Genomic DNA, 18193 nt, shown 5'->3' with positions numbered 1-18193 from the left:
TAATAACGTAAAATTTCCGCTGAGAGAGCTGGAATATGAGAAAGACTCTGGGATAGAATTTACCCCGCGCTTGCCAGGGTTATGAGTTAATACCTCGTCCCGCATCCTAAAGTTTCCTCACTCACGGATATTCATCGTCAAGTTATAAAATATTTGATAAATCTGTGGGATTTATCTTTCTACCTGAAATATTTAGTTGTCAATTTTGATTTATGTGTAACCGAAAACTTCGTTCTGAAACGAGAAATTTCAAAGATAAATAGATAACCATATTCGTTCCATCAATTCATATCCAAGAATTCGAAATTTTTTTAAACACATAAAAACATATAATTGTGTTACCATTTTATAGAAATAAAAAAGTGTAATGTTATGAGAAATAGTATTAGTATTGTAATATTATTAAAAGATTAATATAACATTAATTTTTAGTATATCAATGCAAGTAATATATGTGATATTTGGTGTTTTAATATAATTATTTAGTTTCATTTTTAACTTATACAGCAGCAGTGAATCCAGGTAGAGAGAGATTATACCTATAAAACACGGAAAGTACCTCGTTTTGCTCTGTTATACGTAAGATCGTAAATCTGATTAGTTCCGCGCGCGGATTGACACGCGGTAGTAGATAAAGGGAATGAAAGTATAAAGCTTCACTTTACTACACGTCAGACAATCGGATCTATAGGGAAGGCTTTCGGCATTAAAAAACACACGGGGGATACTCCGTGGACATATATACGCGCCTTTCTCTCTGTCTCTCGTGTGCACTATCGATTCACCTCGCGGCCTTGTGCTTAATTGAATTAGTATCGGGCTAAAAAAGGGTGACCTTGAGTCAATTAACGGCGAGACAGAATAAGACGGAGTGGCGCTTCTCCACCACACTCGGCTCGGACAACACAAAAAGAGAAAGTTCCGCTTTAAGTCCGTGCGATTATTGTCCGTAATTATGGCCCACCCGGCGCCCATATTTCCCGACGTCCGTATACGCTAAGTAACGGCCATTAATGCAAGCACTGGCAGAAAGTCTCGACGAAAGTTTTTTTGATAGAAAAAATAACCTTAATTCTTGCCAGTATATTGCACGCGCCAAACATCTTTTTTTTTCTCTTCAAGCGGAAACGTATACAATCGATTCGCGCAATTTCTAACTCTGTTATCTCTGATGAAAAAAAATTTAATTTTCCAGTTTTAATTAAAAAATCTACAACCAGTACTGCGGACTGTAAATTTTTATCTGCGTGCACGCTACCGCTGTTATATTTTAATTTCTATTTTCTATAAATAGTAAACTTCTATTTTCACCAAGATATGCTATAATTGCTTAACCTCAAGGAAGTAGAAGTAACACGTTACTTGAAACGCCGTTATGTTTCAGAACACAAACGGGTAACGACATTGCATTTGTAACATTGATTGAAACACAGTTATATATTTTTGGATAACGAATGTAATCGGTTCTTCTATAACCGTTACTTTGCACGCGTACATTACATATATGTATATGTATATGAACGAGCACGAACAAGTTTAAAAAGAAGGGAGTTATATTTGAGCATGCTACAATTAACTATAATTCGCGTTGAATTGATCAATTAGCGACGTAGACCGCTGTAATAAAGGATCATCAAAATCAAATTTCAGTGAAAAAAAAACACTCGGGAATTGTAACGACTCTTTTTAAGTAACGGTAATAAGGTTCTTTTTTAAATCAGTAATGAATAACGATGACGAGCTATTTTTCAGAAAAAAAGAACGCTAATGTAACGAGATCGGGTTACTTTTAGAAGATAACTTTCCCAACCCTCCTCAACTCATTCACCGGGATATGTTCGCAGATGTGTTTACCCTACTTGGCAAATTTTTACGATTATGAAGGGAAATTCTGGGTGTATTTTGCGCGCGAGCAAGTCGAGCGGATCGAAGCGGAACTGAAGGGGTGTCAGCCGGGAGGGAAGGGGAGAGTATGCGATGATGCGTTACCAGCTTGCGGACGTGCTGGCGAACCGTCGGGCACGACGATCTTGATCTGCGACTTCGGCGTGCCCTCGCTCATGGTAGTTTCGACACGTCTTCGATTTTCCACCGACCGGGGGTGGGAAACACGAGGCCCCCTCTTCTAGCTGCCACCCAAAGCTCAGTGCCGTGCACGCTTTCCCGATGCCCGCGCGCAAGTTGCAGGATCCTTATCTCGATCTCGTTGCAGAATCCTCTTCCTGCAGGATGTCTCTCTTCGTCAATTTTTTTTTCCTTTGCTTGTACCGATTGCTTCGATAGGAGCTTTAAGTGAAACTGCACTTTTATGGGAATCTACGGCAGAAGATCGGGTGCTGCACGATGCGGATTTTTGTAAAATCTCGATCGATGTTTGCTGTGGATTTGCGATATTAAGATTATCTCTCGATGAAAAGCGATCGGAATTATTTGTCGATTTATCCTCTCGATTAGCCAGAAATGATTGAGATTGAAATCGCAGGATCGTCGGTGTGCGATCGGCGGGGGATCTAGATTCGGAGTCTATATTTTCGGGTGCCTCGCAATTGCAGAGATTTTACTGGTTGTTACGGTTGTTCCAATCCGAAACATGGAAGTCTCGGATCGCGGATAGATCGGTAAGCGCTCGATATCGATCCTGGTTTCCGAAATCCCGCGGAAACACTCTCAGATCGAGAAGAAAGGCGGAAACTGAGAAGCGGCCAGGGCGCTCCTCTCGCGCGACGTCTCGCCAAACTCCGCGCGCGACTTACTTTCCGCCTCGATCCCTCTTTCGTCGACCCTCTCGCGATCTGGGAGGAGCCGACGTGCGCCGCGCGACACACACGGGTGGCGAGAGATCGGCGTACGGCCGCGAGGCGGGCGCTCTCCTCTCAGTCTCTCTCAGCGCGGGTGCATCTCTTCCACCCTCCCCCCTCTTCTCTCGCAGGCGGTGTCACAAGGTCACGAGATCACTGGGTTCGGCTGGATTCACGCGCGCTGGCGTACGTACGTTCGATCGATCAGTCAGTCGGTCGGTCGCGGCTTCCTCCTCACCGACCGGGAAATATACTTTGCCGATCGACGATCCGCGGGATTTTTGCGCCGCGCACAAATGAAACACACGTACACAGGAGATACGCACGCGATCGAGTCACGTCTCTGGGGATTTTCTTCGAGACTCGATATTCAGTCGTTTAAAACGAGAGTCAACGGAGACCGTCACCGTGAATTGTGATCGTTATGCAGGACAGTCGATGCCGCAACGCGGATCCTGAGCGGCCAGGACGGCACCACGGGATGAGACCAGACGGCGCGCACCACAAGGGAAAGAGAGTACGGTAGCGCAGCGCGCGTCTGACTAGCGCGGAGCGTAGCTACTGCGCCGCGGCTGACTAGAGCGCGGACAGTCGCTACTGGGCTGAGCGCAGTGGTACAACCCGCGCGGTGTGTCGGACGTACTGGCTTTGCTTCCTTCTCCGGCGCGTTGCGGAGTCACGGGTCACCACCCTTGCGCGTCTCTTCCTGGACCAAATCTCCCTCCGTCCTCCCTCACTCGTCGCGCGTTTCCAACCTCATTCCTCCCCCTTTCCTCTCTCTTTCTCTCTCTCTCTCTTCCTCCTTCTCTTTCTCCTCACACGCTGATCGCTTCAACGTGCAACGATCGCCCCGATGCTGACTCTCGCACGACGGCGGCTTTCCCTCGCAGAAAACCTCGACTGCCGCGCGCGCGCTACTGCGAGGGGGTCGGTGACGACGACAAAGCATTCTCTCCCCGGCTTTTCCAGGGGTTCCTCTCCTTCTCCCCCCTGCGCCCTCCCCCTCGTCTCGCGCGCGCACGCTTTTACGCCCTCTCCTCTCGATGATCTTCCTCTCTTCCTCCTGTCTCTCCCCGCGGCCACGATGCGTTTCCTGTCTCGCTTCATCTCGGCGCGCGGCCCTCCCCCTCGCCCTCCCCCTCACGCGCCGGAGGACCGCGAGGTGTCCCGGGCGTAGTGAGCAGCTCTCACCCGCTTTTCCACCCTCGCACGGCGCCTGCGCGTCCCGGGGATGTTTCCTCCTCGCACACCCCGCGCGCGCTCTCCTTCTGCCTCCCTGACCATCCCGTCCTGCGGATGCCCTCTCGGTCTCTCTTCGGTCCACGCCACCCTCCCACGTCCCCACTCACCCCTCTCTCATCACGCTCGCCCCGCAAGCGCTCGCCTCCTCTCTCGCCTGTTACCCGCTTTTCTTCTCTTTCCCTCTTTTCTATTAGTCTCCGCTATCTTTATCGGCCGTCCTCTTCCTCCCCCGGCCGTGTTATCTCACCGGACCATACGCGCTCTCTTCGTTGTGAGGCTGCCCTTCCGGAGGGCACGAGGTTTTTCGGCCGGACACTTCACGACGGATCGAATTTGAATGCGTGCGCGAGAACGCGAAAGCGGGTCACGGTTTCGCCTCTCGAAAGAAAGAAAATGCGGTGGCCAGTGAAAGCCGAATGAGAGCCAGTTTTCGTCAGCGACCCGGTTATTCCGGGAAACGCGGAAAACTGGACTAAAAAAAAAAGAGAAACAACAACGCTCGCAATTTGTTCCTAAACTTCATTTTTAATTTAATTTCCACTTTTTCAGCACTCGCATAAATTCGCAAATCGCCGCGCGCGACAAATTTATTTGTCCCTCGCGCGAGATGAGAGCGGAATATAAGAACGCGCGACGTAGACGGATCACCGGCATTTAAAAAAGCGCAAAATTACCGTACCTGCACGCGTTGCAACTTCGATACGATAAATCGTTTTTATTTACGAATAAAGACATCGACGCGCGATCAATCGCGCCAACTTTTTCGAATATTATTCGACGACGATGTGCAGGGCACACGTCTCTTCCCTCTCCTTTCTTTCTCTATCCCATAAATACACGTGCTCGTGAAAAAGAAAAACGTTCCACACTTACAGCGTCGCTTATTTATGTTCACACCCTACGGGATGTGCACGTAAACCGAGGCTTAAAGCCCCGACTTTAAATCGAAACACCAGCTTTAAGCGGAGCTTTGCGACGCAAAAAAAAAAAGAAAAGGCCCAGATGATATCTCAACCGTACGCAATCGTTATTATGCGTTCCGTCGCTCGTGAACCTATACGACGAGTGCAGATATCATTGAGAGCGTAATGGTATACCCAAGATGACGTTCATGCATTTAAAATAATCTTGGGTTCCATATTTTCTAGCGCATAGAAACATTTCCGTTACGAGCAAAATATATAACATTTGAATTATGTATTTAATACTTGAATTATTTATTTAATATGTTTAATTCACTATTTAATTTTCTTCAATAATGTATTTTTCAAATATTCTTGCCTAAAAAAAGATTCATTTTCTTTAGGAAAGTAAATTATAAATCTTTTTAATAAATTATATACATTTTTACATATATATATTTTTTTTTTTCTAGAACGCAACGCGACAACATCCATTATTTTCACTGCATTTTGACGTCGAGTAAATAACATTGCCTCGCGTATAATGACGTATACAAGAATGACGCATGGGACAACGTGTGGAAATTATTTCATTCAAATTAAAATACCCAGGGATATAACTACTACCGGATGATATAGCGCAGTTTTACTATAATGTAATTTTATTATACCATTGGTAGTAAAGGGGAGCTAACCGCTCGTAATTCCGGACGGCGTCGACGTCTTTCCCAGGACGTTATCCACTACCGCTGGCGAACTATGAATTTTAAAAGCAGCCCCCTTTTCCTTCTCCCTCTCGCCGTTTCGTAACTAGCGAGTCGCGAATGGCGAGGCGCGAGATTCCAGAAAATCGAATACCATCAGAGTTCCGAAATAATAGGAATCGCCCCGAAGGCTCGGACAAATTTGACTTGCAACGAAAAACATTCATTCGACGCCAGAGAAATGGCGTAACGGTTTTTTTTGCAAAACAACGGAGGAGAATTAATGTATTCGGACGATTCGATTGCCGTCTGACTCTCGTGCGTTCGTTCTACTTACGACGGATAATCCCTTGAAATTACAGTTTAGAAAAGTTATCGAGAAATTTGAGGTATTTAAAATTATATTTAATTAAAAAATACATGACATGCGCTTTAGTTTTTAAGTTGAAATTATAGGCTTTTTAAGATTAATTCAAGAAGCGATCGGTTTCAAATTAATCAATGAGGTTATATTGATAATAGAGAGCCTGAGAGAAATTCGACACATTTAATTTATTTATGTAAAAGACGCGACGACTCGACATAATGCAGATTCTAGACTCGGAAACACATTATTGCTGAATTTATGCAACAGTAATTTAACGTTTCGTATATATAACGTATACGTAAATCGACGAATTGTAACTTGGTTACGCAACAGCGCACCGGCTCCGTGCTAAAATTTGCACGGCGAAGTACATTCAAGTGAATTTGCGAGCGTGCAACCCAGTTGTGAAATTTCATGTCTACCGGCTTAATTAAAGCGGTGTTATGTACCGGTCCGGTGTACATACAGTGACGAATGGCATGTTTCCGAAAGAAATACGAGAGAAAGAAAGATCGAGAGAAAAATCGGGAGAGAAAAAGAGAGAGAGCTCATTTAATGCCCGCATAAAACCACCCATATGTGCATTTCGTTGCGAGATGCAATCGTTAAAACGTTATTACCGATTTTTGCGCGGCTCTCACGGCGAAGTCACTACACGATGAGGAAACACATTCACTGGGGCAGGTTAATGAAATTGATGGCAAAGTTCTGTTCGCTGGGACTTTGCCTCGTGGAATTATCGTGAAGATGGTGAATAGTCTTGAAGCCGCATAAAGATTCGTGCCATCAGGCTGCATATTGTACCACGCAATTCAAATAAAAGTTTCGGCTTTCCGTCAGCTTCTATTCCCTCACTTCTGTACACAAGAAGTATAGTGACTTAATAACTCGAGTTGAACTCGGGTTTCTATCTTTTATTTGTAACAGCGGATTTCAACTTATGTAAACCACTTTATATTTGAAGAAGAAAATGTTGGAGTTGCATTTCACTTACAAATCGACATTTTTGCCTGTATAAAATATCCGGAATTTTGTCCTTAACGAAAATTATCAAAGTTATAAGAATGTCAAAAAAAAAAAAAAAATGAAAAAAAAGACAATTTAATTTCTCATTTTTTACTTACAATTAGATTTAAATTCTGCAACGTCGGCGATTTATTAGTAGTTTGGTGACAATCCGGAGTATCATATTAAATGATAAAAGGCACGACCAAAATGATATTGGGATCTCTATTGCAAATAGCCACAATTTTGCGGAATAGCGATGGTCGTCGGCGATCGATACAACATGCGGTGCACCTATATCGGGAAACGTTGACTGAGTTGCAGCGGACCTTCGTAATTTTCGACAGGAGTTTGCAGAACACGTGGAGCGAACTAATTCGATTATGGACAATCTGACCGCGCCGAGGGAAAATTTAAAGTTCACTCGAAGCAGCGAGCACGCGATGCTGTAATTGGCGATTCCGTTATTATTTCATTAGCGTAATGCGTGTAACAATGTAAATTAGCGGCACGTAACGCGAAACGTCGGCGCAACACCAAGATTTATCGCTAAATCGCCAAGAATTGGATGATCGTGATTTATGACATTTTAATTACACGCGCCGTGCGCGCGTACACTGCACGATATCGTCATGCATACGTTTGCAACGTAATCAAATAAAGAACGAATGTCAATTTTGCCGTGTTAAATCCAAATTCAGTCCGGGTAACTCGTATCGCGCATGATGATAACGTAAATTGATATACCGCGCGCGCACGTCGACGAGATACACGTACAATGATGCTGCGTACATGTCACGAACACACCAGATCAGAGTTTATTTAATCTCGAGCCCGCATCCTGTTAATTTTCAGTGGGTAATTTGCATTCCTAGGAGATTCCTGGAAAGAGAGAGAAAGCGGGAGAAGGAAAAGAGAGAGAAATCGATAGTAGAAATCTGTGTGCAACTCTTGTCGAGTAATTTTACTAAAGTGAAATGCGCCCAGGAATTAATTCGTCAGTAAACTAAACTACTGACGTCTATTTAAAGTTTACTCCACTTAAATTGATGTTCGTACAAACTGTGTCCCGTCATTATCTTTAAACGACTGATAATTATAATTTTTCGTTTTCAGAACTGTCGTACAAGATGATCAATTCGTGACAAATTTATTAATAATTGATCCTACTTGGAAATTTTGTCTCATATTGAAAAGAATAATTTAGAATATCATTAGATTATCGAGATTATAGAATTTTTAAGAAGAAAATAATAAATTAAGTATTACTGTTCAACTTAGTCTTAGAAAATTTTCCTTCTAGAATAGGGAGAAGAGCACAAAGTTATTTTCACAGAGGCTAAGCCCTAAAATGCACCTCTTGCAATAATAAATTTTCTAAGAAGATTATTAGAATTAGAGAGAGATAATAATACGTAAAATATGAATGAGAGAGTGGTTTAAAATTCTATTTTTTCGAGCTGCTCGCGGAAAAATAATTGGCGGTGGTAGAAAGGCGGATATTACGGTTGTTCTCCGCGAGAAGGGATGGCTATAACTTAACCGTGAGAGGCGCTACCGCGTGCTCACTCTTCACGATGCTCGTGTGAGGCCGCGATGCTGAGGGGTATACGGGATAACGAGGAGAATGTAGGGCAGAAACTTTGGACGCGTTAGGAACAAGTCTACTCGAATCGTAGGCGCCGGCTGTTCGATTTTTATCGAGTACGCCGACGAGGAGCGAATAAAAGCGCCAATATTATACGTAGCGTCAAGAAATCTCGTTGGTACGTTATTGGAAAATATAATGCCAGGCATGATTTTATTCGGGATAAATAGACGAGTAAAAAATAAATAAATAAGGAGAGATTTCTTCGCAGGATTAGTGAGCGTAAATAAGTTTCAGATCGAATAAGAATTTAGAAAATTTGACGCGGACACAATTTGTATTATTTATTAACTATTTTTTTTATTTTTATACTGCAATTCTTCCATTTTGTGAATCTTCCGATTTCTTATTACTTTTCAGTTCTTTTACCACTCTTAATAATATTTTCGTCAAAACGATTGACAATCTAAAGTATCAAAATGAATCAGAGATTAAAAAGAGACTACGAAATCTTTCCTATAACAGACAACGATTTCTTTCCTTTTATGAGCTTAAATAAACTTCCCTGCGGAACTTTAATTTCTGAGAATCAGGAGAGTCAGTTACAAGGATATTTAAAGTTCAACGTTGCCGGTAGTAGACTGCGGCCGCAGTAGAAATCCTCATTAAAGAAATATCGTCCGCAAGTTATCGTCAAACGGTCTTTAAATGAGAAATAAACGGGAAGAGGTGCGATTAAATCCCGAGAATATCCCCGTATCCCATCTTCTCGTATTCTATAGAGCCTCTCTAAGTTTCCGCCCTTAGCGCGCGCATTCCGAACAAGTTTTTCCCGTGATCCATAAGAAAGCTATAAGCCCGCTCGATTTTCCCTCGACGAGCAAGTGGTGCTCTCATCTCTGGCCGTCGTACGTCATTAGGTGCGGGCAGGCGGTATAGGCGGTGTGCGGAGAGCCGACTCGCGACGGCGGAGGTTTATGGTGGCTGGAAGTCACTCGGTGGCGAAAGATACCGGGGCAGCGGGGGACTGTCGACAGCCTGAGGGGTGACGTCATTCCCGGGTGAACGGTGACGTAAAAGCCGGGCAAACGGTTACGCAAGCGTGAGGGGATGCGCGCTGCGCGCGCTCACCCACTGCCCTACTTTCCGCCTCGCGCGCGCACCAACCCTCCCTCCCGACTCGGGGATGAGCTCGGCGCGGCGCTCGGTTCACCTCTTCGCCCTCTTCGCTGTATATCTCCTACCCCCTGCGCGCGCGCGCGCGTCGCGGTGGTGCGCGCAAACCACATGTCGAGAGGAGGAGAGTTAACTCTCATTTCGAAAGACTTTCTGTGTAAGCCCTATTTATTTAAGCGTTTAGCCGCACGGAAACGTGGAGAATGAAGAATTCTGTATCGGAAAAGTTTATCAAGATAAAAGATCCGTCTCCGTTCCTTTATTGCGTGCGCTTAAGATCACGGAAAATTTTCGTTTGGAATATTTTATTTCCAATAATACTCTTAAAATGCAAGTATCCGATGTTACCTTTAAAATGCAGCACGTTTCGATACTATTCAATACGAATTATATTTATTTCAGCATTTATCCGGCAGAGATAAACAGAGATACGAAAAACAAAGCTTTCCCAGGAATATCAGAAGTTATTCGAGAGAGCACTTTTCAAATTCCTCCAGTTCGACATAAAATATGTGCAAATAGTTTTTTCAATTCTTTCATTTCTCATTATGTATATATTTTTTTCATAGTTCACTTCGACATTTTTCAACAAGTTCTTTTTCCTATCAGTATTTATCAATATTGGTAATAAAAATCGAAAGATACTTTTCCAGAGATATTTTCGTTAATTCATTTATTTTGTATAGTAAACCGTAAAATATTTGCGCAATAAATCTTTTTTTAAAATTTTCGATAGCTTTCGGTATGGCTTTGAAGCGTAATACTTTAATAATAAATCCGCGGCAGCAATGTTGTGTAAAGTCACAGTAAAGCTTCGACATCACACACACGGTTTCGCCGGAGATTTTAATAAAATACGAAGTTTGTGATACTCTCGGCGAGGCGGCGCTCTTCTGTTACACTGGGTAAGAATTAATGCGGCGTCTTTCGGATAGGATCGGGAAAATTGACGAAAATTCCGAGGGATCGCCCCGAGCATTGGGCGAGAGATCGTCCTCTCTCATCTTTGCGTATTCAAGCTCCATTAAGTTCAACACCGTAGAGGAAGGTGCCCGGCGGCTATGGACCCGGGATAAGAATCGCATCGACTTCCCCTTATCTGGGTCAAAGGTATGCACACCGCGTCGGACACACACGTGTGTCTGTGTGTAAGTCTGTCGGCCGCGCACGTGTGTACGCGCGTGCACATTGCATCCCGGCGGTAAACAACATTGACACTGACGGGAGCTTGGCTCTCGATCTGCATTGTTAATATACAACACAGAGTCGAAGCCATTCACGTGTGTAAAGATATACACGGCATAATAACGGGATAGATGTCTTTGGAAACACGAGGGATTAACTCCAATCGAGTGACGAACCGGAGAGTAACATTAGAAGAAAACTGGATGCGTGGCTTTTAAACGATTAACGAGTACCTGCTTATCATCGAGATAAGCCGTCTGCTTGTAGATTGTTCCGAGTAAGGCGATGTTCAACTTGAAGAGAAGCGCCCTTTAATTATTTCGAAGATCAGCGATTAGTGGTTGAAGGAAATTCCATTGCGGATTTGGCTGATTAAGAGACATTTATCGAGCGTCACGACGGCTTGTTCATCCAATATCTGAGACATGGGATCTCCGAGTTGATTAAATCTTTCTTTTAACGTCAGTTATCGATAAAGATTAAATGTCAAAAAGAATTAGGTGACCAAAATACACCTCAAGAATTTTGCAAAAATGAAAAAAAGCTGTGTTCCCCAAAAATAAACGATTTTAAATAGTTGAATTGAAATAATCTATTAAACATTAAAATTCTGATGATACAATAAATTTAAGAATTGCAGTAGACGCAATGATTTGTAAAAGATATAAATATTCTTGAAGAAAATGACAATTCAACTTGAAATTGGTTCGCGGCAACTCTTACGGTTCCTAACTTTAAGCTAAGCTTGAAGAGACAGCTGTCGTGGATGCGGAACAAGTGCAAGATAAATGATGCGCGATACAAAAGTGCGCCGAAAGTGCCAATTTCGTTGGCAGCGACGAAAGCGACAAATTATAACCGCCGGTCACTTCACCGGCGCATCTTTACACCGATTTATCGCTATATGTCGCTTAAATGTGCAAGGTCGGTGGTGAATTATCGACTGGAAATTGCGAGGGACGGATTATCGGGCACCGAGGTCCTTAATAAGCGTTCCCTCACGGCAATTTGCACGGATGGTGTTGCATCAAACGGGTGACATTAAAACGCGCAATTCGGTCGCACCACGCATTATGCAGGACGTTCTATATCGGGCGAGACGCGAGAAGATATTTCGCAAGGACGAGATAAAACGAGTCACGGAATTACTCGACGTATAAAATATTTATGGGTTACGACGGATTCTCCACTTGAAACCAACGTTGCGAAAGCTGTCGGTGTCATGTGATAAAATTTTACTTCCTGCTCTATTTTAAATAAACTTTCACCTGGACTGGAATAAAACTTAATGTTTAATAATAATATAAAAAAAGTTCGTATAATAAATAATAATCTAAAAATAATATTAAATGTTATATAATTTTCGCTTTTTTGTAGTTGCAAGTAACATTCTACGATGCATGATTTAAGCATGCAATTAACAGTAGGTGTCGCGTAACAAGGAAATCGTAATTAGCATAACGGCGTCGGTCAACCGCAAAACCGATATATCGTCGATCCTAATGATGCTAATTGACCGATTAGACAAGATACGACACCCCGATCGCGATTTTGCTCACGGCAAATCGAAATGCACCAGGAAAAAATTCGGAGAACTCGAAGAATGTCCCGATTGAGATTGCGATTCGCGTCGTGATTGAAAAACGCAAACGCAATAACTGCATCGCAGAGATAAGAGATAATTCAGATGATATGAAAAAGAACGATAAATACGAAAGGCGTATCGTAGGTACGATATAACGCGATAAATCTATAGAGTGTCTCGAAACACTTAAAGGCTCCTTATTAATTAAAATATTATATTATACAATTGTAAACAATAAGACACTTTAAATTCTCGAGTAATTCTACAATCGATTCAAGTCATTAGTTATACTAATTACTGATTCACCTCAGGATTTGATTTTTGTTTCGAAAAAGTAGAACTCCGCGGAATTCCGCGGGGGAGAAAATGTACGATAAAGTTGTAGTTTTCCCGAGGCGGGCTGTTCTCCAGGGTTGCGGCCCACTTTGCACACACGGTTAAGGCATCTATCGGATAAATCGCCGTCAAATAACTCGTTCGAAGGATTCATCTGGCGGAGCAAATAGTTCGATCCGCCGTCCGTTCGCGCGCGGTGACAAGCCCGCCCGCTGTTCTCTCTCGTCTCTCTGTGTTTCCGTGCGGCAGATCGATACAGCGGAGTCTGCGTCTCCAATCCGCGTGTATATATACTTTATTACCACGCGGTGCACCCGGTACATGCCCCGGGTACACAGGGTGGCCCCCGCGACGAACAACGAACGCGCGCGAGTCGCGAGTTCTAAGGAGATTATCGTGTCTGTAAAAGGGGTTTATCGCCTGTTTGCCGGCCTCGCCCGATGCTCTTCGACTAAAATAAAAAAGCGACGTCGGGTGACTTCATCAGGGGTAGCCAGCCGCCTATCCTCCATCCGAGAGTTAACACTCTCGCGCGTGTGAGTATACCGGTATATATTTAATCCGAGAATCCCACGGTCTCGGATTCTCGGGATTAAATGTATATCGTGTACTAACAATATAATCCCACTCGAAACTCGTATCTTTATAAAGACAATCCCGTTCGAGAATGCTTGTTCATATAATCGCAATTTCACCTTTATAAGCCCTCGGAAAAAGTGTTCTAAAAAAGAAATATCGATATCGTTCAACTTCCGTATAAAAAATGTAAATCAAAATGTAAATCGGCGCAAGACACGTATTTTTTTATTTATCACTAAGATTACTCTATTTTCTGAACTGTGCGTTTCAAGAAGTTTAAAAAAAGTACTAAATATTTTATATTTCTTCCTGAGTCATATATTCTCTGTCACGATAAATGCACTTCCTTAGTTTTGTCAAAAGATAAAAGAAATATCGATATGCGACAACTAGAAATTTATCACTGCCTGCCAATATTTCGGCTATAAAAAATTCTCTTACTCGATTCCATATTCTGATTAAATGTGTCAATGCACAAGTTCCGTTTCTATTTGATTTTCTCTTTCTCTCTCTCTCTCTTTCTTTCCCTCTCGTTAATTAACGTCAGGCTCATTTTATTAACAACTACGACCTCTGTCCTATCAGAAGGTAAAAAAATGACATTCACGATTATACGGGGAAACGTGCCATTGATATGTTACTAATTACTATACTGACAATGAGTATTAATACTGGCAGTAAACACAGTTGCGAATGATCGATAGAATGCATTAATTAGATGTTTCCTACTTGTACGCCACGTAACTCTCTCCGGCAGATCTATCTTATAATTTACGTACTTGTAGATATACAATTTTCAGATCAGTGAGGTGATAACAGAATAAAAACGAGCGATTGTAAATTCACAAATTAACACAATATAAAATGTCTCGCGTACCTGTTTAAAATTTCAAAGGCGAGGCGAGGAGAGACGACGTCGGAAAATTAGGCGGGCGAGACGACACCCTAGAAACGTATTATCCCCGAACTATTATTCATCGCAAATTATCCACAATGGCGCCATGGTTAAGCGAGCGTGCGGAATACAATCCATATACCGTTAATTTCATTTAAAGAGAAGAGGAAATAATCCGAATAATTTCGGTGTCTTAATTAACACGAACATACAGATGTCTCGAAATGTTAAATTGTGCCGATTTCGGAACTTGCAATTTAAGAGAATTCCACAAGGGGTGTCTCCCGAGACACGTGTAATATCCACGCGAAAACGATATTTCCTAGCCAGTTTCCTCTCCAGCTTCTCGATTACGCGATTTTTTGAAATGTCACGTGTGCGCGAAGGCTTACCCGGTAAATCGAGATTTAGTATGGAACTCAACATTCCAATTACACGTAACCGGACTTACTGCCGAGTGAAAACTTAATTGCAATCGCGTAACGTTGCGGGATGAGGCGAAAGGAGACGGAATGGGATTAAAGTTATTGCCCGACGTGCGATCTAATCCCCATCGTATCTCTGCTCTTCGGCAGCGGAAATAACAGCGATCGCGTGGGAGAGAACTGGCGTTGGAAAAGTCGATAGCTACTAGGGACTAGAGAAATATTATCTAATTTCAATCTTAAATAAACGAAGAGGCAGAGTACACGCGCTCAATTTTATAATCATCGACCGAACAAAACGTTGCTAAATTGCTCTCAATTTTATTAATTTCGTTACATAAATATCGATATTACAACGAAATAATAAGGGAAATAGTAAATATTTACATACAAATGCATTTAGTTCGGTTTGCCTTGCCAATTGCATTTATAATTAATTCAGTATACCGTCGCGGAGTTAAAGGAGAATGCAATTACGATAAAGGCCGAAGCTGCTTTGAATAATTCAATAAAGAGATACAACCGGGCAGACGGTTTTCCCCTCCTCCCCTGCCCGGTATGTTTTCCATGCCGAGGAAAAAGATGGGGAAACGTTTTCGCGTGATATTAAATTGATAGAAACGCGATGGAGACGCGCTCGTAAATCAGTGGCATTTAATCTTTCATGCATGCGGCGGATTCCACGGCTGTTCCAAGAATGTCACGAAACTCGGCGGAAGGTATGCTGCCTTCTCTCTCCCGGCGGGGGCTAAATATTTGACGGAACAAGCGTGAGAATCGTCCAACGCGGCTTAATGTTATATGACGCCCGGTGGCTTTGATGGACGTCGATAATATCCAGCCGTGGCCATGAACGTTTTTAGCTAACCCCGGTGAGGAAACCGCCGAAAAATGAAGCTGTCGCGAATATGACGGTACGACCGAGAGAGAGAGAGAGAGAGAGAGAGAGAGAGATTCAAAATCTTTCATTTTATTCTTTCGTATGTATATCCACTAAAGCGCTGCCACGTAAAATATACAGCAAATATTGTAGTATCATTGGATTGAATTATTAACATGTGTTTTTGATTAGAAATTAATTAATATTTGTGAAACGTAATACAATAATATGAAGTAAATTTTAATTTTACAGGAAAGATTGGCGGGTCAATTACATTTTTCAACGTCTATCGGAAACTTTACAGCTTTCTGTACGGCCGTATAACCGATTAATCGATCATGACTGGTAGTCTTTAAAGAAAGCCCAGTTCACGGCGATGCAGTAAATATTGACCGGCGCGTATTCCTCGAATGCAACCAGAGACCAATGAGTATTTTACTGCGACGTAAACCTAGACGATCGCTTATCGATTCTCCGCTTTATCGACTTTCGGCTTCTCCACACGAGTACATATATCCGGCCACGCCACTTCCTGTTTTTATTTTCGCACATTAATCGTCGCGCGCAGCACAGCGATCGAAGGCTCCGCTGATCTAAATAGAACGCCGGCGATAATTTTACGCGCTGTTAATTATTTCGAGCGTGTTTACCCGAGTCACGTCACTGCGGCGGCGGCGGTGTGTAGACCAACGGCTTCAAACAGACTGTGGCTTGTGTTTCATGTAATGTTCTTCGTTTAACGTTTTGCAAAAGAAAAAACGCGATATTCCACGCGTTAAATAAATAGTGAGCAGCGAATAAAACGCACGTATCGAGTTCAACGTTTCGAACACGAGAAATCGAGACCCGACTAGCTTGATGGGAATTTGACGTTTAAAAGAGGCAACGTCGAGCCTTTGACATTTAATATACGAGATTTGGAGAAAAAACAGCGTTGTGAACGCAGATTTCACGTAGTCCTATGAAATAAATTCTGCAGTGAAGCGAAACGGTCCTGCGGACGTCAACTTGCACGTGGCAAGGGCCAGAAAAGGCCAGCGATGATGTGACCCACGATCGAAGGGGTGCTCCCCCTTTTTTTGCCTCCTCGCGCGCGCTCATCGGAGTTGCTTTGTATCAATATCTGTAATCGCAACCGTCGCACATATAGTCGACGGGAGATGAACGGTCAGTCGAATGGAGGTAACGGGAGAGGACAGCCCGGGTCGCCGCGAATGATGGAACACAGGGAAAAACAATGGTGTGGGACGAGCTCGAAGAGAATTGGAGCGTACAAAGAGGGAGATCAGTCGAGAAGGATTTCCCCGAAATTAAGGTCTTACAGAAGGTCTGGGAAAGTCCCTTCCGCTTCCGCTTCGGGCAAACCTATTTTAAAGAAATCTTTAAAAATTTTGGGTATAGAGGAACGTTATCTTCAACCGTACATTACATATGTTCACGTTATATATTTTATTACATATTTGCCGATTGGAATGTCCAAAAATTCAATCGAATATCGCAAACCTTGCATGATTAGCTTATTGTATTAAACTTTTTTTTTCATCTTCTTTAATTATTATCGTAAACATTTTTTGTTTCATTTTCTTCAATTCTTTTCCCGTTACTCTTGTGAGGCATACTTGATAAATCCATTTTGAGATTACTCGTCCAATTATCTGTTTATTTTTTTCTTTTTTCTTTCTTCGTTTGATTTCTATCGTACTCAAAAAGACGTTAAACGAGAATATTATTGTTAAACCTAAATCACAGTTTTCTCATATTTTCATGCTGTTTGTATGATTTTTTCTTTATTAGAAAATCATATTACTATCTACATACAATAATAAAAGACTATTCTAAAAAGAAAAACAAGAAATGATATAATAATTAGATCTCAAAGTACATTTACGAAGCATGTCTGATAAATTCATTTTGAGATTAATTGTCCAATTTTATCTGTTTTTCTTTTCTCTTTCTTCGTTTTATTTTAAAGGACGTTAAATATTATTGTTATATATAAATTACAATGTTCTCGTATTTTTATGCTGTATGATTTGTCCGTTATTAGAAAATCATATTATTTATACTATAATTAACTAATATACTATTTATACTTAAATAACAGGATATTTTAACAAGAAATACGAGAAATGATATAATAATTAGATCTCGGAGTGTTGTTTTAAGATCAAGAATAAGTTTCTCCCTGTCGTAAATTGTTAAAATCGTATCCCGAGAATATCACTTAAAATGGATGAAGAAATCACGTGAAATATTAAATTAGAGTCCAATTATAGACTTAATGCCACTACTTTGCTTTCTTAGATATAATAAATGTTGCAGAGATGCTCATTTTAATGCATTGCATTCGTAAATATCAATCTAAATACTTCACTTTCGGATGATCCTATGTCGTTCGCGTGTCGCGCTCATTTCGAGTTCCGTGTCGTCAAAATTAATAAATTAAATTAAATATTGCAGAGAGCGCCAGAAGAGACGTCGGAGGTTACTTCGCGGATCGATGGCATATCTAATGAGTGTCAACGG

The 18193-nt window shown here is 42.1% G+C and overlaps 1 protein-coding gene across 3 annotated transcripts in view; it reads right to left on the bottom strand.

Annotated features, from left to right (window-relative positions):
- Positions 1 to 18193, bottom strand: part of LOC105453832 (solute carrier family 12 member 4) — a 73563-nt gene that overhangs the window by 22171 nt on the left and 33199 nt on the right. Inside the window, exon 1 of one of the 3 annotated variants that reach the window (XM_011696053.1) lies at positions 1990 to 2882. The exons of the other annotated variants lie outside the window; for them this stretch is intronic. Within the exon in view, the coding sequence (XP_011694355.1) occupies positions 1990 to 2062 (73 nt within the window). The 5' untranslated portion in view covers positions 2063 to 2882. Of the gene's footprint in view, positions 1 to 1989; positions 2883 to 18193 lie in introns of those variants that run through there. 3 annotated transcript variants of the gene reach the window in all.

Source organism: Wasmannia auropunctata, unplaced genomic scaffold, assembly GCF_000956235.1.
Source record: "Wasmannia auropunctata unplaced genomic scaffold, wasmannia.A_1.0 LD335994.1, whole genome shotgun sequence".
Classification (NCBI taxonomy): domain Eukaryota; kingdom Metazoa; phylum Arthropoda; class Insecta; order Hymenoptera; family Formicidae; genus Wasmannia; species Wasmannia auropunctata.
This window is presented reverse-complemented; position numbering and strand designations above follow the sequence as displayed.